Source organism: Canis aureus, chromosome 4 (assembly GCF_053574225.1).
Source record: "Canis aureus isolate CA01 chromosome 4, VMU_Caureus_v.1.0, whole genome shotgun sequence".
Taxonomy (NCBI): Eukaryota; Metazoa; Chordata; class Mammalia; order Carnivora; family Canidae; genus Canis; species Canis aureus.
The window spans coordinates 88580575-88603005 of record NC_135614.1 but is presented as its reverse complement, the minus strand read 5'-3'; the positions used below and the strand labels follow the sequence as shown (position 1 = coordinate 88603005).

The window sequence follows — 22431 nt, the reverse complement described above, 5'->3', positions numbered from 1 at the left end:
GTCGCGATTTCCAGAAGTTCACCAGCAAGAGCCACTGTAAACACGCACAGCTGGGGGGCTGGGGGGCACCCGGAGCAGCTTTACCCCGTCCAGCAGGTGGAGCCTCCCGGCAGGAAGCCAGGGGGCGGGCGGGTCTCCGGGGACCCTCTCCGGATCCACATCCTCCACGGGAGGGTGAGCAGCACTCACCGGGGCTAGGGTGCTGTCACCAAGCCACCTCGCAACACCGAGGGGCTGCGCACCCGGCACCTGCGTACCCCGCAGCACGGGGAGTGGGTGCGGACACCCGTGAGAGAGGCAGGCACAGGCGGCTCCTTCCCGCGGCAGGCGGCTGCCCTCCCGACCTGCCCTCCCGAGGGTAAAACATCCCCTCACGTCGGGTTTCCACCCAGCACTGGGAGCCGTGGTCCCAGACAGCAGATGGAGCTGAGTGGACGACAGCCGCATTATTATTCGTTTCTTTTAAACTAGCTCGATTTAATATGAAAGCCCGCCTTCCCGCAAGCCTGCCCCCTTCAAGGGCACTTTTAGCAAGTGAATGGGAATCAGGAACACAGTCAAGGGGCGGTGGAGGCGGAGATTAGCATTTCAGTCGCTGCGTCCCTCCCGTGGGGACACCTACGGGGCGGGGCGGAGAGAAGCTGGAGGAAGCCTGGCCGTCGGGTCTCCCGGCAGCTTGCAGAGCTGTGGCCGCCTGTGTGACCAGCCGCAGGCGCCCAGGCGGCTCCAGGCCGCCTCCGACTCCACCTCGGTCGACGAACCAGTTTATGATACGTTTTTAAAAAGAAGGGCTTCTAGGCAGGCAGAGGTCCTTCACAGGCGCACGCGGAGCGCAGAGCAAGGGAGCGCTGCAGGCCGGCACCAACTTCTAAAGGGAAAGGCCTCAAGGGGCCACCGTGAGCCGCGCCCCCGCCCACCCGACCCCAAACAGGAGTTTTCCTATAAAAGGCAAATTCCCAATGAAAACCACCTGTGGCTGCCAAAGCTCGCATCCAACCAGGTCCTCCATGGAGGCGTGGAGGCGAGCAGCACTCCGCCACCCGCTGGGACCCGAAGGGCCCTGTCGCCCAGGGGGGTGGAGGCAGCAGCCGGCTGGCAGCGCTTCCCCCACACAGCTTGCCCAAACGACCTGCCAAGGCCATGCCACCTGCCGACGAGGGGACAGGCTCCTACCTTGGGCTTGCCGCCGCCGGGCCGCTGCCTCTCTGGCAGCCCGCGCCTGCTGGTGTCTGGCGTCCAAGGCTACGGTGCCCACGCGGGCTTTGTTCAGCTTGCCGGCCTTCCCGGGCTCCTGCGTGGGGCCTGGGCTCTGCCCGCCTGAGTCCCACTCATTCTACAGAGCGGAGGCCGGCCCCGCACGCCTGGCGGCGGGGCACTCGCTGAGGGCAGCCCCATGGGCGGAGCCCACACGCACCTCCGGCCCCGACCGGGGTGTGAAGACCTCTCCAGGCACCCCCACACACACACCTTTCAAAGATGGCCTAGTACTTTAAACAATGAAAAAGCCAAGGGACAGAATGGGGCAACCAGCTGCGACCTTGGAAAGCAGGCCCTGGGAACCGCGCCCCTCCACTGCCTGGGCCCCTCCGGGCCCTTTATCCAGAGCCGCTGTCGTGGCAACGTGGTAAACAGGCTTCAAGTGACCAGGAGGGCTCTTTCGGGATTGTGTTGTTGGGGAGAAGAATGGTCGCTGGAATGCTTCCTTGGCTGAGATTTCCTGAAAAGGTGAAGCTGCCTGGCTGTGGCGTCTGTGTGAGATGCTCTCAGAAGTCAAGGGTGCAGGCAGTGGGCACTCCGGCCGCAGGAGGGAAGCGTGGTGGCCATGAATGAGACAAGAAGCGACACACAAGGTCCTGGCGCCCCTTGGGCACGCTCCAGCAGCGGGGGGCACGCGGGTCACCTCCCCAGGCACTGAGACCAGCCCAACGCAGGCAGGTGGCCAGGGGTTGCCAGTCCGCAGAGCCCTAGACATCCTTGGCTCCCTGATGCTTATGACCCTTTCGCTTTCGCATCTCCCACACACCTTCCGTGTTTCTCCCACAGAGAACGGGATCGTTTGCGTGGGGTCCTGGGCCACAGAGACCTCATGGTCAGCACTGTGCCGCTGGGCGCAGCAGCAACAGTCCTGTTCTGACGAGATCTGACTTGAGAAAATGTCCATCATACGGTGAGTGGACCGTGAACACTTGGCGGAGGGGGCACAGGTGGGCAGGCCGGGCATCCGCGCAGGTCTTTCAAAGGCCGCCGTGTGAGAAGGCTGATGTGTCCCTGGACCACAGATGGGGCTTTGGGACAAGGCCACCACAGATGGGCCAACCCCTGCTCCAGCTCCAGGCTCCTGCTTTGTATGCCGGTTTCCAGCCAGCATGAGTGCGGCGGGGCGGGGGGTTGGGAGGGGCGCTCAGAGACTTGGAGGGGGATCCCCCTCGGGACATCCCTGTCCTCACCCCACCCCACCCCAATAAATGTCACTCCACGCAGCACCTCTGCCAGAAGCCCTCCTGCAGCAGCCCAAAGCCTCAGCGTGATCCAGGTGACCCAGGGCCTGCCTCCTTGGAGGAGACCCATGGAATCTTCCAGGAGGAATCTTCCACGACACCGTAGGGTTGAGCTGAAAGCTTGAAGAGGATGCTGTGGGAATTGAGGATGTGTCCCTCCCCCCCACCACCCAAGGGCTCCTCACATCAAACCTCCTGGAGGGGAGGGACGGAGAGGAGGGTTCGGCCAGGCCCAGCTCCTGTCCGGGGAGTGCAGCCTGGCCCTCCCCACACGGAGGCTGGGAACTGGAGGCTGGGAACTGCAGGCAGCCAGCGCTCACAGCCCCAAGGCCTTCCCAATGTTTAGCAGTGTGTTTCCTCCTCCTGCGCATCCTCAGCATCCTCAGGGTGTTCCTGAGGAATGTTAATGACAGACTTTTCTGACTAGAACTCATTTGCTAAAACACCAGGTGGGGAGAGATCACAGGCCATGGGACACCCTTGGGGAGACATTCTGATGAAGCAAAGCAGGTTTCCTTTGTTGGGGACATCTCCTGGGGTGGGTTCCGCACCTCAGGCACTTCAGGCCACAAGCTAGTACCGCCAAACAAATCAGGACAGAACAAAGCCAACAGGCTACACCTTGTGGAGAAGTCTGCCCTCTGTCAACTCCAACAGTCTCAGGTGAGGAAGAGGCCATCTTGCGGTGCCATGTAAGGGGAAGAAGTGACCGCACGCTAGCCCCTATGGAGACGTAGGCTTTTTTATTTCTTTTTCTATTATTAAGCCTTTATTTTAATTCCAGCCTAGTTAACATCCAGCATGGCATTAGCCGCAGGCGTCTAGTGTAGTGATGGAGCATTTCCCACATCCCCGGCACATCCGCCTGCGCAGCCCCTCTCCCCTCTGTCGACATTCGGTCTGTTGTCCACAAGCTAAGAGCCTGTTTCTTGGTTTGCCTCTCTCTCACTTTCTTACCTTTGCTCATAGGTTTTGCTTATGAGACTCCACACACGAGTGAAATCGCATGGTGCTCATCTTTCTCCAACTGACTTACTTCGCTTAGCCTAATACCTTCCAGCTCCATTCCTGTCTTTGCAGATGGCAAGGTTTCAATCTTTTTTATGGCTGAGTAGTATTCCATTGTGTTGACAGGCAGGCTCTTTAAAATTTGCCTCATAGAAAAAATGAGTGAGAAATATCAGAAAGGGAGACAGAACATGAGAGACTCCTAACTCTGGGAAATGAACAAGGGGTGGTGGAAAGGGATGCGGGCGGGGGTTGGGGGGGACTGGGTGATGGGCATGAGGGGGGCACTTGATGGGATGAGCACTGGGGGTTATGCTATATGTTGGCAAATTGAACACCAATAAAAAATAAAAAATAAATAAATAAAATTTGCCTCATAACTTAGCACCAGAACTTCTTAACGCAGGTGAAATGCCTTTTAAACCACAACCTGCTGTTCCTAAAAAAAAGTCCATTATTGTTACAGCTGGGTTGCCAGAAGGTTCTAGCATTTCCACTCTATTCTCCCTGCTTGCACTTGCTTTTCAAAGCAAAACACAAAAATCCCGTGATATTCCCAACAAAGGACTTCTAGATGCTTTAGGCCCAAGCACCCAGCTCTGAGCTTCACACACTTACCAAGGAGGGAGGCAGCCTGTCCTACAAGCTGAGGCCCACTGAGCTGTGCTCACACTCACAAAGCCACCATGGGAGCCTTGGATGTGCTGGACATGCTCCTAAAAGCTCAAAGCTGGTTTTTCACTTTCTCCAAGGCCACACTTCTTTAAGCCACAGGCTTTTAAGCCACTATTTCTATCCCTCTGGTCATAGAACCGTCAAAAAAAACAAAAAACAAAAAACCTCTAGAACTTGCCCAAACCCACAATCCATCTTCCTGAACGATGCACAAAATACCCATGTACATGCAAGTTTGAATACCACCTCTCAGGGTCCCCTGATGAGCAAATGACTGGAAAAGGATATGAGAGAGAGAGACAGTGTCATCCCTTTGAGCCAGAAGTATACACTCCTCATCCATGGGGTGACTGCAGGTAAGATTTTCCCTGTGAAATTTCTAGAAGCACTGATCGCTGGACAAAAGAAAACTTGCAATAAACTCCAAAGGAGTGTTGTTTACATACATTTCAGAGAACGTCATCACCAGTAACATCTGATGTTTTCTGTGGAACCAAATGAATGCTAAGCAAGTCATAATTAACTATTTCCATATTCTAATTAGCATCTTCACACTTCAAATCACACCCACATCTTGAGCCTCAGATGACTGGGTTCACGTGTCTGTGCCTTTACTTTCTGGCTGCATTTAAAATGGTACCAAGATGTTTCTCCAGAGTCTCCTACGGCCCCTCTCTTGGTGATCAGTAATTAGTGTCTGCCATAGGTCAGGCCACGGGGAGACTGTAAGCCGTACATATGAACTAGGAGGTTGGGCTGTCTCATTTCTTTAAATGGAAAAACCAGAGCAATTAGGCACAGTCACATCCCAGTAAGGAAAAAAATAAACATCAAAAGAGGTGATTTCTTCAAGATTCTGCTGCCTGCTGAAGAGCTTTGCAGCAGGCCTAATTTCAGAAGCTATTACAATTTAAAGGGAAAACTCTTGGATCCCTGGGTGGCTCAGTGGTTGAGCGCCTGCCTTTGGCTCAGGGCGTGACCCCAGGGTCCTGGGATCAAGTCCCACATCAGCCTCCCTGCAGGGAGCCTGCTCCTCCTTCCTCTGCCTGTATCTCTGCCTCTCTGTGTCTCTTATGAATAAATAAAATCTTTTAAAAATAAATAAAGGGAAAACTCTTATGCCACCTGAGAAAGAAAAATACACGAGGCACTGAGTTTTAGATTCCTATCCCCATAACAGTACTGGCATGGCAGGTCCCCGGTTCACCAAATCTAAGATACCAGTGCCTCTACACCTGCAGGATCGGGTTACACACCCCTAAGACAGGAGATCTCTCAGTTAACTCTGGCTCACCAAAAGCTGTAAAATGCCCTCCAATACCCAAGTCCTTAAAATGTGGGGGGGAAAAATGGCATGTCTGAAGAATGAAATACGATATTATTAACACCATTGAGAGAAAGTAACCAAACAGCTCCTCTGAGTGTAGACCCAAAGCTTGAAGCCCACTTGTGCTGTAAATACTGCCCACTGAGATTATAACGTGAAACATAAACCAGCTGACATGGTATATCATCATGCTTTAACCAGTACTTTCCTACATTATGTCCAAAAACTACATACTGTCTATGCTGCCATTTTTTTTTTTTTTTGTGATAATCTAAGACATCTGGATGGAAATTTGGGAAATGGAACGATGAGCTACTCTTTTAAGCTACCAGAACAGAGGCGTCCATCTTCTCCACAGGACCAATCCCGGCCGCTCTATGCCATACAAATACCAAATTCCCACCATCAGAGCTCAGGGTAAGCTAGCAAACTTCACAGGTTACCCTTGGTTTGAGAAAGCACCCACTTTCGCCTCCTGCTAGAAGACAGAGTCCAATATTGCACTTCTTAGAAGCATGTTTAAACTAAAAATGGGAAATCGCTAGTATTAAAGTCACGAGCAACTAGTAAACAAGATAAAAGAAGTAGCCTCAGCAAAGTTACCAGAATACGACACAAATCTCACAGCAAACGGTTCTGACAGTTTCCTCCTCTCAAGCCTTAGGAGGATAGCAGTTTTTTGACATGAGAGGCCAGGGACATTCTCAGGGAGGTTCCTAAGAGCTGCTATGTCCCAAATCAAGATAATTTCCATTTCTCAACAACATTTGAGGGCAGGCTGCCCATTTAGTCTTGGGTTCAGCAACTACATACACTCAGTACTGAATTCTTTGTTTAGATAGCGTCTTGCAACAGTCCTATTGTTTCCAGTTGGGCCATGGCATGAAGGAGCTAAACTCGCAGAGCCTACCCTACGACGACGACGACGACGACGACGACGACGACTACGACGAAGGCCTTTCGGGGGTTCTCAAATCAGGCATGACCACCTGGTCAGAGCACTTAAACGTCAGCACTGCTATTCAGAGTACAGACTCTCTGTCGTGTTTAACAAAATGAAGAAAGAAGTCAACCACAAAACATACACCAAGTATGTCTTCCATAATAGAAGCCTGCCCAAGAACTTCAAACCAAATCCTTAAAAACAAACAAACAAACAAAAAAAAACACAGCACTTCCTCTTAAATTAGATTTCTCTAAAGCTGAATGGCATCATTCAGAAGCAGACAAATAGGCCCAAGAGACAATGGCAATTTTTTTTTCATTTAATGTTAGGTTATAATAATGTCCTATATACTTCGAACCCTCTATGATGAAAGGACTTTAGAGAAAGTGCCCCAGGAGGTGGTATCCCTAAAGACCCAGCCTCAGTCTGACACTGCTGCAAATCTTACCTTCTGCGTGTTTGGCTTGATACAGCGAACAAAGAAAGGATTAGAGGAGCTTAGCGTGGCCATTAAGGAATGCAGTGAGTCCTGTTAGAAAGGAAAAAGTATATGTTGATTTAGTCTCTTACCATGTGTCCTTCTTTAGATTTCTCAGCATTCTAGGCACTGATCAGAAACAGGAATAAAGACCAATATAAATCTACAGGAGTAGTAAGACTTTTTAATCTTTACCGTCATCGTTCTAATATAAAATAAAGCCAAGACATAACAATTCGTAGTCACTGAAATCATTTCACAGAATGCGAAGCTCATTTGTCACTTCCTTGAAATAGGGTCATTAAAAACAAAAACATGTGTTAACCAGCAAAAGAACAAACCAAGGTTATTTTGATGTTACATACACAAAACCTGCACTCTCCCCCTTGCGAGTTTTTTCTAATTCATTATTTCCGTCATTTTGATGGAACGTATTCCCCAGTCTCTCACCCTCACCTCACCAGGCAGATCAATCTTCTAAGATACTGCTTGCTTTTTTTTTTTTTTTTTAATTTTTTAAGATTTGCTGTCGTGGTGGTTGTGAAGAATTTGTAACATCTCCCCAGGCAGACAGAGCGTATGAGGAGCACTCATCACCAGCTTGGGCTCATCGCTAATCTCATCTTATCCCATCCCCGTCTGTGTACATACTACACCCGTCCCTCATAGGAAAGCAAATCCCAGACAGCGTATTAGTTCCTCCCTCAAGATTTCAGTGTGTTATTAAAGGCTCTATACTTTCAGACGTGTGGACCACCGCTACAGCATTACCCCAAAAAGCTTAAACAGGAATTCCTTAATCCCAATATTAAAAGAAGCAACTGTCTCAGATTTCGAATTAAATCAAGTGTCTCAAATTTCATCATTTTTCAAGTGGCGTGCTCTTTCAAGTGGTGTGCTCTTTCATCATTTTTCAAGTGGCCCACCTGGGTGGCTCAGTGGGCTAAGGGTCCAACTCTCAGTTTGGGATCAGGTCATGATCACAGGGTCCGCGCTCAGCAGGACCCCCTCCCTCCCCTCTGCCCCGTCCTGTGAGCGCAATCTCTCTCTCTCTCTAATACATAAATCTCTTTATTAAAAAAATGATCTGTTCTTGGAAATCAGAATGTAAATAAAGTTCTCGTGTTGCAGTTGATGTGCCTGTAAGTCTCCTGTAAACCACCATAGGACCAGGTTGCCTACAGCACAGCACTGATGAGTTCCTTCTGTGCTTTGGAAGCCTGGGGACTTCTCAGCGATGACAGAATGGCCTGGTCTGCAAGGCTCTTCACATATCGTGGTACTAACTCCATACGAGGCATCCCGTCAGTGGGCCCCCTGGCCACAGCTGTCCAGAGACAGGGCCCGACATTCCTGTCTCAGGACTCCTTCTCCTGCCTGGTCTCTCGACCTGGAAGGCCTGCCCACTCTCTGCCATTCCCTTGATTCTTAGTGCAATTTAATCCTCAAGCATCCACAAAGCCTTCCGGGGCAATTCCAGGCACCGCCATCCTAGAAAAAGGTAATGTAACAACTGGAAGACTCCGTATCTAGGCTTTAGAGTCAGACAGGCTCGTTCAAGTCCTAGCTTCAGTCGTGAATCTTCATCTCTCTAAACTTTAGTTTCCTCGCCTGTATAATGGGCGTAATAAGCACTTCTAAGATTCCGGGAGAAAGGAACAAGACAGCGTACGTGAAGCGATTAGCCCAATGCCTGGCACAGAATAAGTACACAGTAAGTGGCAGCGATTTTTATTACAGCCTCTCTGGGTCAAACCTGTCCTTCCCGTCGCACGATCCAGCACCGCGTACCCGGTGCATCGCCAGCTACGCTGTACGACCGACGGCCCTCACCACCCCGCCAGATGCATCCTGCTCTGAATAACTAAATCAGAGACCCCTTGGAGGCAGATTTAATAAATGTCTATGAGTGACATGCTTCTAGTTCTCTTCCTATTAGCATTTGTTACTTTGGAGTAAAACAATTAGGTTCAGAAAATGGTTTTTGTGTGCTCCACCTCTATTCTAAAATGATTACATATTTAAAATGCAAATAAAAAGGGTCCTGATTTACCCTGAATTCTAGGTATCTGGACAAGGTAAGTGACTCTGTTCTTATTTAAATAGGCACTTATTCAGTCATTATTCCCAGTTATGATACTGTAAACATACCTGGGAAAAACACAAAAATCCAAACATGAGAAGAGATATACTTCTATTCATACAAGCCTCTCCATACACATCAAAGTGATCCCAAATGGCCCACGAGTCCTTCGACTTAGATAAGTAGCTATTTATTTTTAACAAGACCAAAAAAAAAAAAAAAAAAATCTACACATTTTCATCTGACCCAGAAAAAGTGTATTTTAAAAGCACTGCCTGGACCAAAGAAACAAACAATCCAATCATGAAAAGGGCAAAAGACATGAAGAGAAATCTCACAGAGGAAGACCTAGACATGGCCAACATGCACATGAGAAAATGCTCTGCATCACTTGCCATCAGGGAAATACAAATCAAAACCACAATGAGATACCACCTCACACCAGTGAGAATGGGGCAAATTAACAAGACAGGAAACCACAAATGTTGGAGAGGATGCGGAGAAAAGGGAACCCTCATACACTGTTGGTGGGAATGTGAACTGGTGCAGCCACTCTGGAAAACTGTGTGGAGGTTCCTCAAAGAGTTAAAAATAGCCCTGCCCTACGACCCAGCAATTGCACTGCTGGGGATTTACCCCAAAGATTCAGATACAGTGAAACGCCGGGACACCTGCACCCCGATGTTTATAGCAGCAATGGCCACGATAGCCAAACTGTGGAAGGAGCCTCGGTGTCCAACGAAAGATGAATGGATAAAGAAGATGTGGTCTATGTATACAATGGAATATTACTCAGCTATTAGAAATGACAAATACCCACCATTTGCTTCAACGTGGATGGAACTGGAGGGTATTATGCTGAGTGAAGTAAGGCAGTCGGAGAAGGACAAACATTATACGTTCTCATTCATTTGGGGAATATAAATAATAGTGAAAGGGAATATAAGGGAATGGGGGAAGAAATGAGTAGGAAATATCAGAAAGGGAGACAGAACGTAAAGACTGCTAACTCTGGGAAACGAACTAGGGGTGGTAGAAGGGGAGGAGGGCGGGGGGTGGGAGTGAATGGGTGACGGGCACTGGGGGTTATTCTGTATGTTAGTAAATTGAACACCAATAAAAAATAAATTAAAAAAAAATGAAAAAATAAAAGCACTGCCTGGTAACATAAAAGAGAAAAAAATAAACACCTTCACAGACCTCACATACCCCCAGTTCCTGTTTTCAATTCCTAAAGTCACAGCAACCGTAGATTCATGAGAGCGCCAGCCACGCAGACTAACCTTGAACTGTGAGCTGACTGTGGGCCGTCGATGTTTGCTGCCACATTTCAAGGTATCCTGGTTATTGCGGCTTGAAACGTGTTCAAACAGGTCATAGATGAAGTCGAATCTGTGTGAGCAAAGAGCAGGAGGGCCGTGAGGGGCGCACACCCAATTACCAGGCGCCGGATTACTGTAATTAGAAAGCATTTTCCCACTGAAGGTAACACCCTGAGTCCAGGAGGAGCAAAGACGCCTTCCGAAGATTTCAGAGCCACCATGGCCAAGGAGCTTTAGGCACTGAAAAGCAAGCTGTGGCCACCTTCTGAGCACTGGAGTCTCGCAGAAGGGAAGTGGCTTGGGGTGAGTGTACCCTGGGGTGACGTGCCCCTTGGGAGCACAGTGTTTGCAGAGTGCACCTATGCTCCTGCAGCCTTGACGTTTGCCTGAAGGACAGGGGTGTTCTGCACACCTCACAGTGTCTCAAAGATCCAACCAGTTAACAGGGAAAGGGGCTCCTCTGCAGTAGAGCACACTAGGCTTCATCTTGCCTCCATCCCTTCTGAGCTACGTGACTTGGGTAGATGCTGGACTTAGCCTCATTTCTCAAATTTTAGAATTTATGTTATTACTAAAAAGTTCTATAAAATTGTGATTACGGGGCAGCCCCAGTGGCCCAGTGGTTTAGTGCCGCCTTCAGCCCGGGGTGTGATCCTGGAGACCCGGGATCAAGTCCCACATCAGGCTCCCTGCATGGAGCCTGCTTCTCCCTTTGTCTGTCTCTGCCTCTCTCTCTGTGTGTCTGTCATGAATGAATAAATAAAATCTTAAAAAAAAAAATTGCGATTACGGGGGCACCTGGGAGGCTCAGTCAGTTAAGCTTCTGCCTTGGGCTCAGGTCATGACCCTGGGGTCCTAGGGTGGAGCCCCACATCAGGCTCCCTGCTCAGGAGGAGCCTGCTTCTCCCTCTCCTGTTCTTCCTGCTTGTGCCTTCTGTCAAATACATAAAATCTTTTTTAAAAATTGCCACTACTAATAAAAAGTAAAAAGTTTCTCAATAACTTCCTGTGTTTCTTGCATGGAAGATGCTACAGCCATGGGCTGGGAAGTAGGGGGCAGCTGGCTCCCCCAGCCCCAGAGCAGATGAGGCAGGGAGGGGACAAGTTCTGGGCATCGGCCCCTCCAGAGGCGGCACCATCAAGGTGCCCCACTACCGCTCGCTGTCCCCATCCCTCCTCCATTTCCCTTGTAGGTTGCTGTTTCGGGCTCACCCTCTGAAGTTCTCTAACTGTGCTTTGAGCACTTTGGAGAAAAACTCTGTTTCCATTAACATGTCACAGATGTCAAAGGTGAAAGAGCAGAGCAAGCGACAGCCCAGGCCCCTCACATTTTTGCAGAGAGAAACCCGGACCGAAACAGAAACTTCTCCACTCCAGTCACAAAATCACCCCATGTTATGACAGAGGTGACCGCCTTGCTGACCTCCATACCTGTCCTCTCTTCACTGCGAAAGGCATCCATGTAACATCAAGGTCATTTGTAAATGTTATCCTTTAAAATCTAACCACCAAGAACTTGCTGATAGAGAGCATGCTATGGTATTTTTAAAGCATCACCATTATCATTTTCTGAACTTTTTTTTTTTAAAAGTAAGCTCTACCCTCAACATAGGACTTGAACTCAGGACCCCGAGATCAGGAGTCACATGCTCTACTGAGTCAGCCCACTGCCCCTGAACGTCCCTGTTTTTAAGATCTGAAAACTCATCTAAAGATAAAAACAGCTGACAGTGCTGTAAATAGGGAATCTCCACACAGGAAAGTCAAAACAAATCTAAATATCTTCCAGTTTTAAGGTCCTAAGCTGATGTGTAGGTGGGCTTCCTTCACCCCGATTCAGAGCTGTGTGACCAGGTGGTCACAAGACACTTACATTCCTAAAAATCTTAGGGTTTTTCATCATTGTGCTGCTTTCCTTCCCTGGATAATAAACATTTGTTTCTGTTACAGATTCACAGTGGTTCTGAAACAAGTATGGATGGAAAGTTCTACCCCAAGGGCTACTCCCTCCCTTTCTCTCACAGTCAGTCTCCCACCTTATAATAGGGCTGTCCCGCAAACAGCGACACCGACCAACTACTGAGCTAACCGTGTGAATTTATGATTCACGAATGGATGAACTAACATGTAAGGTTGTAATCTTAGCTGAACTGACACCTATTCATTTTTTCTGACATACTTTAGAGACACACGCGTCCTACACACACAAGGCTGAAACCAATCTAACACAGAGCTTTAAGCTTGTTGTGAAGAAAAGAGGTCATCCTGGTTAAGATCTTGGGTTCTGGAGCCAGGCAGAGCAAATCCAAACTAGCTGTGGGTCCTTGGCCAAGGCTTGTCACTGCCCCAAAAATGAGTCTCTCCATCTGCGCATCAGGCTAAGTCATACCTGACACATGGATACACTGTTCTTATGGCACCACATTAAATGGTAGTCACTGCTACTCTTATTACTTTCCATACTTTGGTCATTTTATTAAGGAAATATTGCCCATGAAAAGTATTATTTTATTCTATGTTTGTAAATTAAAAGCATTTGCACAAATGACACTTTGCTTGCTGATGACATCTTGGAAAGGAGATTGACATACCGGCTTTCTCTTAACAAGTTGAGAAGATCATCTCTGAAGGTATCTCTGTTCTTCTCCAAGATGCCCCGGACATCATATTGCACCTGGTTTTTAAAAAAAAAAAAGACAAATGATAAATGGTACAATTGATCAAAAGAATAGGTTCTAGTCATAAGCATCTCCTTTAAAAGCCAGACCCATGAAAAGGAGTCATTTTGATACATTTATGGATGGTTTCTGAAATTACTATTTTTCTAAATACCACATGGGAAATAGCAGTAGGAATTTTTTTCTAAAGATTTTATTTATTCATGAGAGACACAGAGAGAGAGGCACAGACATAGGCAGAGGGAGAAGCAGGCTCCATGCAGGGAGCCTGATGTGGGACTCGATCCCAGGACCCTGGGGTCATGTCCTGAGCCGAAGGCAGACGCTCAACTACTGAGCTCCCCGGGCACCCAGGAAGGATCTTAATTAGGAAGTTACCTCTCCAGCATAGTGTTTCACTCCAAAATTGTTGACCGCAACTCTGGGTTTCACGTAAAAGTGGTTATTCTAATAAAGAAACAAATACAAACACCTAATTTCACTTAATGATTTGCACGGACTTGCCGAGAGAATTCACCACAACACATAGTGAAAACAATCTCAAAACCCGCCACACATCAGAGGTTTAGGGCAGAGCCCGTGATACGCTCGATCAAAACCAAGTAGGTCTTGTCTTGTCACCTCAGTAGTGAGCTGAACTCTATACTCATAAACTAAACTTGGGCACATTCTGACAAGCAGCCCCAAGTCTATGCCTTTCACTAATTTCAATTTCGTTCTAGCAACTGGAAGAGAGCACTCTGGTTTGAGAAAAAAGTTACACATGGGAGGCACAGCAGAGCCATCAGCACTGAAAGATCTTAGGTGTATCTGATGCCACAGATGTGCTACTCAGACACCATTAAGAATTGGCCTGTTTGGACGTACAGCATGTTGACTATGCAACTTCTCCAATAATGTGCTGTCTGTGGCTTGGGGGAAATGGCTTTCTTCATTGATAAGGGCGAGGAGACCAAGTTTCTAAAAGACAGAAAAGAGGTTAAATGAATTAAAAGTTGACCACATGCCTCAAAATAGTTCAGAGCTCCTTCCCCCTTCCCTCTCTCTCAAGTAAGCATCAAAGGGAAAGACATAGCAATTTCTTGGTTTAAATTCAGAATGACACCATAAACACATCCAACGCATTTAAACTCCATATAAACATGGAAACATGGAACCCACCACAATTTTGTGGACGAAACCACAAGCGGCCAGTGTACCAGTGATGCTGGCAAAGCTCTGAGGGCTGACTAAAGTCTAAGTGGAGCCGGTTTACACACTTGATTCTAAAATATGGAGTCCGATGAAACAATAAGTTGAAGCAGCCAAGTATCTAAATTCAACTTTGCACATTTGCATGTATGTTTGCAAATGGTCCATTGTGTTCCCCGCATTCACATCTTTGATGTGCATGTTTGCACAAGCTAGTTTGTTCCCATAAATATGAATCAGCCCAGCGGGACAGCCTCGGGACAGGGCCACGATGCATCAGCAAGGTTACCTTCTCAATCAGGTCCAAGCATTCACCATTGTCTATCCAGTCAATGTCTTCCCACACCAATCCCTCCCTGTAGCAAGATTTAAAAGGTCTGAGTTATAATAAAATAGAGCTTTAAAACTATCTAATTTAGTGGCTGATTAAAAAAAAAATATTTAGAGGCGAAACTCTATGAGCACTTACCTGCTATATTCTAGTTGCTCCAGAGAAAAAATATGTTTGTTGAAATATTCCTGAAGTTTCTCATTTGCATAGTTTATATTGAACTGTTCGAAGTGATTAACCTAAGGGGGGGAGGAGGGAACCATTCAACAAGTATCTTTAGTGCTCTTCCTACTACATATGAAGATGAAGAAAAGGAAAAGAAAAAAATCTGTGGAGAAAAATATCAACATTTATTTGAATAGATTTCAGCTGAGCCAGTTAAGCGGATAGAAAAGAACTCATGCACCCCACTCCTCAGAAGCATACCTCGAAGTTCTCAAATCCAAAGATGTCAAGAATGCCAATAGATTTAAAGTCATCTTTGCCTTTGATCCTGCTGTTGATCTTCTTAATCACCCACTCGAAGCAGCGTGCATAAAGTGCCATGGCCAGGGAGTCTCTGCTGTCCTCTGCCTGGGGGAGAGGAGATGCCACCACCGTGTCCCGCTGACCACAGACCCAGGCAGCCATGTCCATCCCTGCCCCCCACCCCCAGGTACTCAACAGGAGTAACACCTGTGCACCCAATATCAAGCTAATCAGGACCATCTAGGAAAACCCAGATGAAAAAAAAAAAAAAAAAAAAAAAGAAAACCCAGATGTCCCAGGAACGGGTATCCTGGAGCTTGCTCACTCACTTCACGGTGGGATGCGCTGAAGGCTCCCTTAACTATCAAGCTCTCAAACTCAAGTGTTTATGTTGAGTTACAGGAAAGGATCTGAACCAACACATACAACTTCGATTTTGTCGGGCTTAAGACCATAATTAAGGCCTGAGTTCTCCCATGATCATCTTCTCTTAATCTACTTTGTACACAGAAAAGTTTTCCCCGTGGCATGGTCAGCATTTTTACTTATGAATCAAGAAACGGATATTGGGTGGGCCGGCACATAGGATTAGCTCAAGGCAGTTGCAGGAGCAAAACTAAGTCCTGATACATAGTAATGACAATAAATTATTAAATCTCATGTTTCTTTAGTACTTAGGTCACCGGCATGTATTTATCATCCTCACAAGTATCCTATGAATTAGGTAGGATAATCATCCCTGTCTTACAGAGGAGGAAACACACACAAATGAATGCATCCTCCAAGAACAGAAAATAGTATGTCAGGACCCCAAACTCAGGAAATCTCCATCAGACCCGTCCTTTTGTTGTTGTTTTTTTTTAAATATTTATTTATTCCTGAGACACACACACACACAGAGGCAGAGGCAGAGGCACAGGGAGAAGCAGGCTCCCTGTGGGGACGTGGATGTGGGACTCGATCCCAGACCCCAGGGTCACGCCCTGAGCCCAAGGCAGATATTTAACCAACTGAGACACCCGACTGAGCCCCCCAGGCACCTCCCCAGGAGTGTCTTTTAAAACAAGCTTTGATGGCAAAGTGCACATACCTGCTGAACAGTGAGAGGAGTGAGGATCTCTTCCCCCCTGAGGAACATGGATCTCTGCGTCAGAGCATCAGTGAGCTGTGCTGAGTCCAGCCCAAGTAGCTCTGCAGACCTGCCCAAGGCTGGAAATGAAGAACAAGGCAATAGTAGATACACTGACCCAAGAAGGGAGGGGCCAGGGGACCCGGAGCTACTCCACACTGTGCCTTGTTAAAGCAGAAAACATTCCTAAACTTACCCTTAGGTAAAATTAGCAGAGACCCTGATGCTTGGACCACGTGTGGTCCTGAGACTCCAAGGCAGAGTGTCCCTGAGACCCTGCCACAGCTCTGCAAGGTCATAACTATTTCCAATGACATTAAGATGCTATTTGCTGTTTTACTCTCATCCCCTCATCATGATACAGACGAGTTTATCCTGTGGTTACGTGATATGAGGCATCTCAACAAACCAAATGCAGAAGCCGATAAGAGAATCCAGCTGTCCTCCCTGACATCAGGTATTTTTAAAGTTGGCAAAAATGTAAGACAACTGTCAATCTTCTGGCAAATTTTCTTTTATTTGGGCAGTCTTTTAAATAAAAATATGATATTTATGTAAACACACAATGGGTTTTTTATAATCATTTCAAAATTAATTAGTAAATTTTTTTAAAGATTTTAAAGATTTTATTTAGGTGATAGCACAAAGCAGGAGGAGGAGCAGGAAGAGGGAGAGGGAGGAGCAGACGCCCTGCTCAGGAGGGAGCCTGACCCAGGGCTCCATCCCAGGACCCTGGGATCATGCCCTGAGCCAAAGGCAGTCGCTTAACCCACAGAGCCACCGAGCACCCCAAAATCAGTTTTCATTTCTAAGGCAGTAACATGAACAGACATGACTCCCGTAAACAAAAGCTCTTTGGAGTTCTCTACGGTCTTATGATGATTAAGAGGCACTGGGACCAATGTGAGAACCACTGACCTACAGCACTGGCTTCACACCTACAGCCATTTCAAACTTTAACATATCCAAACCCTAGGCTCCATGCCCTCACATGTTGCTTCCATCAAGAAAGTTTCAAAAGTAAATACATAAATCATTCCAGGAAAATGACAACTGACATAGCGATGTGCATTATTAATTCATTTAATCTTGACAACACATCACCGAGGGACTTTATAGATATGAAATCACTCATGTAGGGCATCGTCAGTACCTCAAGGCAACGGCCTGTGGCAGAGCTGGACTATGGACCAAGCATTTGTACTTGAGAACCAGTGGGCATCCCCAGCACACCAGGTCACCACTCAAGAACTATGGGAAAGGACACCAACGCCACCACAACTCCCTGCCGCAACATTTCCCTACATCTAATCTTTGTAGCTCATATTTCTTTATTGGGTCTATTCTCCTCTTTCCTGGTTGAGAATGAGAACACAGCCACCATCCCAATCAGCAATCACTCCTCATATGCTCGGATCCTTTCTTATCTGACAGTTCCCATCAAATACAAAGCTCCATACTTCTCTATACAGGACTCAGAAAGCTCTTTCTATAGGAGGCCAGAGAGTAAACATTTTAGGTCTAAGTTCCTTATGAGGACAAAGCCACAGGAGGGAAAAAGGGGAGAGCCATCTTACCTGTTTTGAAGGACACTTGGGCCCCACCAGCAGTGATAAATTCTATGTTCCCAAGATGTAAGACACCAGCAAGCAACCTCAAGACCTCCCGGACTTCTTCCTTGCTGAACTCCATGACCTCCATTGCCGTCTGAAAGAAAACAAGTTATGTTTAATTTTTTGTTGTTTTCCTTCCATATTAGAGAAAATGAAAAACCCGTTACTCAATAAAATTGTCAGGTATTATTCTAAAGGCAAGAAAACAAAAAACAGATTCACGACCTCTTGCTTTTAAATGATAAAGACTCGGCACAGGCACACATAAGAGAAGGTGATATTCAGAAAGAACTGTCGAATGTGGAGAGATCACCCAGTTGATGAAATAAAATGAGATATCTGCCTTATTACATACCAGCCTCCCAGTTATGCCCCCAGAGAACTGCGTCAGAGAGTCACAGTAAGGATGGTGGTAAAGAAATGCCCTTTCTGTAGATACTGAAGCATAACAGAAACCTTTATTTTCTTGCACATAAGCTGGTGGAGAAGGGGAAGGCCTCATGGGACTGCTCCAGTGCACATTCCAGGGCCCTTCCTAAGGGCTAAATGCAGTGGGGACCCAAGTGGGAGGAATAAGGATTCTCCATGAGGAACTCTGTAGATGGGAGCTATTCCTTTTATAATAGATACTGATAAAATCTATGAATTGATTTAGATCGGTCTTCCCTAAACATGCATCACATCTCTACTTTTAATTTCTTCAAAGAATTTTTAAAGATCTTGTTTTTTCCTCTCCATAGTAAATGGAAGTTACCAAAGTGCTGTTTAGGGCAAAATAAAAGTAAACAAGTACCTATATGAGAGCAAGTTTGTTCCCAAATACAAGTCTCTAAACAACTGAAGCCAGGGATCTTCTGAATCACATCTAAGATCATTTTCCATGGTGACTGATTGATTGATTTCAGAGATTGGGGGGTGAGGTCAGGAGGGGAGGGAAAGAGAGAAACATAAGCAGACTCCATGCCTAGCATGGAGCCCGACAGGAGACTGGATCCCAGGACCCTGAGAGATCATGACCAGAGCCAAGATCAAGACTTGGATGCTTACACTTCAACCAACTTGAGCCACCAGGTGCCACTCTATTGTGATTTAGAAGCCACATTCTTGTCAAGAAAAAAGCCTCCTTCTCCCCCAACTAAGGACAGAATTGTTGGCAATACTGATGAAAATGACCCACCAAGAGCACGTGGACCACAATGTAATAATTGTGACAATGACAATCACGTTAGGAGACTAGGAAGGAAACCATGTGACACTCTGAAGCCGCAGAAATTGTAAAAGGAAACAACTGGAGATTTAAAACGTGAAAAGTTTAACTTCTTTACAAGGAAAAAACAAAGTTGAAACAAAGGGCAAAAACAATAGGCAGGGAAACAATTTAAAAATTAGAAGCAAGGAGCAATTGCTTAGCCATAATAAAAGATACATGAACATCAAAAATAAAATAGGCATTTCTTATAGTAGCAAATGCAAATCCTTCCTAAAAATCAAATGTGTACAAATCAAAGAAAATATGAGATCGTTTCTACCAAATTAGCAAAAAAAACAAAACAAAACAAAACAAAACAAAAAACCCCTCATGAATGATAAACCTGAAGTTGGTAAACTGGGACATTTATGCACTGGTCATTGGTGTCATGGATTAATATAATCTTTCTGGAAAACAAGATGACATGACAGTATTGTGCTGGCCACATATGTACATAAATGTATAATGTTCAGAAACGTTAAATAACTTTCACGGGGTTGTACAGCTAAGACTCAAAATCAGGCTCAATGAACCCAAACTTCACCAACTTCTTATCCAGCCAATGCTATTACTCTCTAAAGACATAAAAAGAAAAAAGCAATCTCTTGTATAATCTTCCATAATTTCAATGCTGGAAATTCATTCTAAGGAAAATCTCAACAGGAAATAAAGTTCTATAATATATTCACTGCAGTGTTATATCAACATGTTCACAGAGAAAAAAATTCTACCTATCATCAGACAAGTCGAATATAGCAATAGTTTAAAACAGTTCTATAGTTTGGAATAGTATATACTTTTTAAAGGAAATTATGATCATACAGAAACATGACTTATGAGATAGCTTTATATAAAAGTTTAAAATTGTATTTTTGTGGAGTGCCTGGCTGGTTTGGTTGCTAATGCAAGGAAGCAATCTCCAGGTCATGGGTTCAAACCCCATGTTGGATGTAGTGATTGCTATAAAAGAAAAAAGTCAGTAAATTTTTAAAAAATTTTTGTGACTTTTTTTTAAAAAAGTAACCCCTATACCCAATGTGAGACTCGTACTCACAACCTGGAGATTAACAGTCGGATGCTCTACCAAAGGAGCCAGCCAGGAACTGCATTAAGAAAACCAGGCTGGGAAATAAACATACTGTACTGGAAATAGCTGCGATGTTAGTTTTAGCAAGCTCACAAACATTATGTTCCATCAAGTCTTTTAACATTTCGACAATATTTTTATGATACTAATGGGTGAATGGATAAACAAACTGCTGCCTATTCAATGGAATACTACTCATTAGAAAAAGGAATGAACTGAGTCATGTATGATGTAGATGAGTAAGGGAGCTAGACGTGAGAATACACTCTGTATCATTTCACTTACAAGAACTTCTAGAAAAGACAAATCTACTGATTTGTGCCTGAAAACAGATCAGTGGTTTCCTAGGAGAAGGGTGGCTTGGAAGGGCCAAAGGAAGTTTTTGAATTTTATTTATTTTGATTGTGCTTGTTGGTACATGGGTGAATAAATTCAAAATCCATTCAAATGTATACTTCAAATGGTAGCATTTTATTATATATACATTACATTTCAATAAATCTGATTACAAATAATAAAAACACCATGAATTATTTAATCAGGGGTGAGAAGACTCATTTTACAGGCGCAAAGAGAAACAGACACAAGAATAAGAACTACAGTCTAGTGCTTATTAAAACAATATATGGAAAAACTGCTGAAATTTACTTATTCCAAAAGTTAAAAGTAAAGGAAGATGGTTAGGAAGTACAGAATAACTTCTTATTCTCAAGACTTAAAACAGTGGTAAGGACCAAATGAAACAGTGAAATAACTGTAAAGAACCAACACTGTGCAAAAGTTAGTATTTTCCCTCTCCGTGATGAGAGTCCTCCTATAAGCCTAATACTCAACATTAACTTATAAACATTCTTAGCTCATCATAGGATGAGCATAGAAATGAAAGTCTTCACTGTTTGTCAACCACCTGGACTTTATAGAACACTAAAAGGAAGTAAGATAAAAAAATAAGTTTGCAGTAGCAGAAGACGTCAAGCCATCAAATGAAAAATATCAAGAGATGCCTGATGAAAATATTCTTGGTTAAGTTCTTAAAACACATTCCGAAGTTACATACGGAGATATGAAAGCAAACGAACTGTGCTTACTGTGTTAATAAATACAACTACTTTCAACTCAGCTCTAAGTGAATTAGGAGTGTGCTGATAAGTAGCAATCGCATTCATCAGACCACGGGGTCATTTAACGGCCGCCCCGGTTACCAGCAGCCTGGGCACGCACGCCGGAACTGCCAACAAGAGCCTCTACTTTTGTGTCCTACTGTCCTGCTTACAATCTCTCCAATAGCAATCTCCATCCCTTGGGCAAGAGTAACCACTTTAAAGCTTATTATCATGGTCTTATTTTCTCAACAATACGGCTCCAAGACTTAAAAAGCATGCTGGGAAGTTCTCAGTATAGTTCAGAAGCAGTAAACAGAAATTCAGTTATAATAAAACTGTAACAAAATAAAATATATTCAATACACTCATTAGGCAACATAAAAAATGATAGGTGTCTGGGAACGTGGGAAGTGGGTGGGGAGAAGGGGAGGGGTGACAATATGTGATCTGGTCTCAGCCATGAAGAATCAAAGGAAGCCAGGCTCATCATACTAGAAATGAATAGAAAAGTGAGATAAATTTCAGGAGCTTTACTGCCAAAAGGTACATCTAGGGTCTTGGGCAGTTGGCTGTAAGGTGTGGAGGTGCCATTCAAGGCAAAGGAACCACAGATGAATCTTGAACAAATGGTGCCACTGAAATGGGGGGGAAAGAGGCTATTCTGGGCATAGCAAACTGCAAGTAAACAAACCAATAATAATTTATCATGTAATGTTATATTAGGCAACAGCATGTTGTTTTATAAGATTTGCTTATGCTCCCAAGTTCTCCACCACTGAAAAAGATTGATGTTTTCATCTTGGCAAAATTGAGGTATAAAGATGGCCATTTAAATCTTAATAAAATCTGACTCCTGTGGAATGAATTTCTGCATTCATATACATGGGCTGACACCATTAAAAACCCATCGATAGGGATCCCTGGGTGGTGCAGCGGTTTGGCGCCTGCCTTTGGCCCAGGGCGCGATCCTGGAGACCCGGGATCGAATCCCACGTCGGGCTCCCGGTGCATGGAGCCTGCTTCTCCCTCTGCCTATGTCTCTGCCTCTCTCTCTTTCTCTCTCTGTGACTATCATAAATAAATAAAAATTAAAAAAAAAAAAACCCATCGATATACCCAGGAAAGCCGATACCGTCCGGAAACCCCAGTCCTGGTCCACAGCCGTGCATGCTATAAACATTCAACATTTGTGGAGTAAGAGATCTGAAAAGATTATCACCCAAAGACACCTGTTACTTCACACAC

At 45.5% G+C, this 22431-nt stretch overlaps 1 protein-coding gene and 1 long non-coding RNA gene across 8 annotated transcripts in view; one reads left to right on the top strand and one right to left on the bottom strand.

Annotated features, from left to right (window-relative positions):
- The window catches only part of MYO10 (myosin X), a 195832-nt gene that overhangs the window by 61168 nt on the left and 112233 nt on the right, over positions 1-22431 (bottom strand). For 6 of the 7 annotated variants that reach the window (XM_077896391.1, XM_077896393.1, XM_077896389.1 and 3 more), the window contains 10 exons: positions 17712-17841; positions 16096-16214; positions 14964-15110; positions 14676-14776; positions 14496-14562; positions 13883-13975; positions 13394-13462; positions 12929-13011; positions 10299-10407; positions 6903-6983 (listed from right to left, as the gene is read on the bottom strand). In XM_077896391.1, coding sequence (XP_077752517.1) covers positions 6903-6983; positions 10299-10407; positions 12929-13011; positions 13394-13462; positions 13883-13975; positions 14496-14562; positions 14676-14776; positions 14964-15110; positions 16096-16214; positions 17712-17841 — 999 coding nt within the window. The remainder of the gene's footprint in view (positions 1-6902; positions 6984-10298; positions 10408-12928; positions 13012-13393; positions 13463-13882; positions 13976-14495; positions 14563-14675; positions 14777-14963; positions 15111-16095; positions 16215-17711; positions 17842-22431) is intronic. The other variant, XM_077896390.1, reaches the window with a different exon arrangement.
- Positions 1183-3740, top strand: LOC144313079 (uncharacterized). Its single transcript, XR_013378811.1, has 3 exons — positions 1183-1850; positions 2044-2167; positions 2482-3740. It is a non-coding gene; the product is annotated as an uncharacterized LOC144313079 (long non-coding RNA).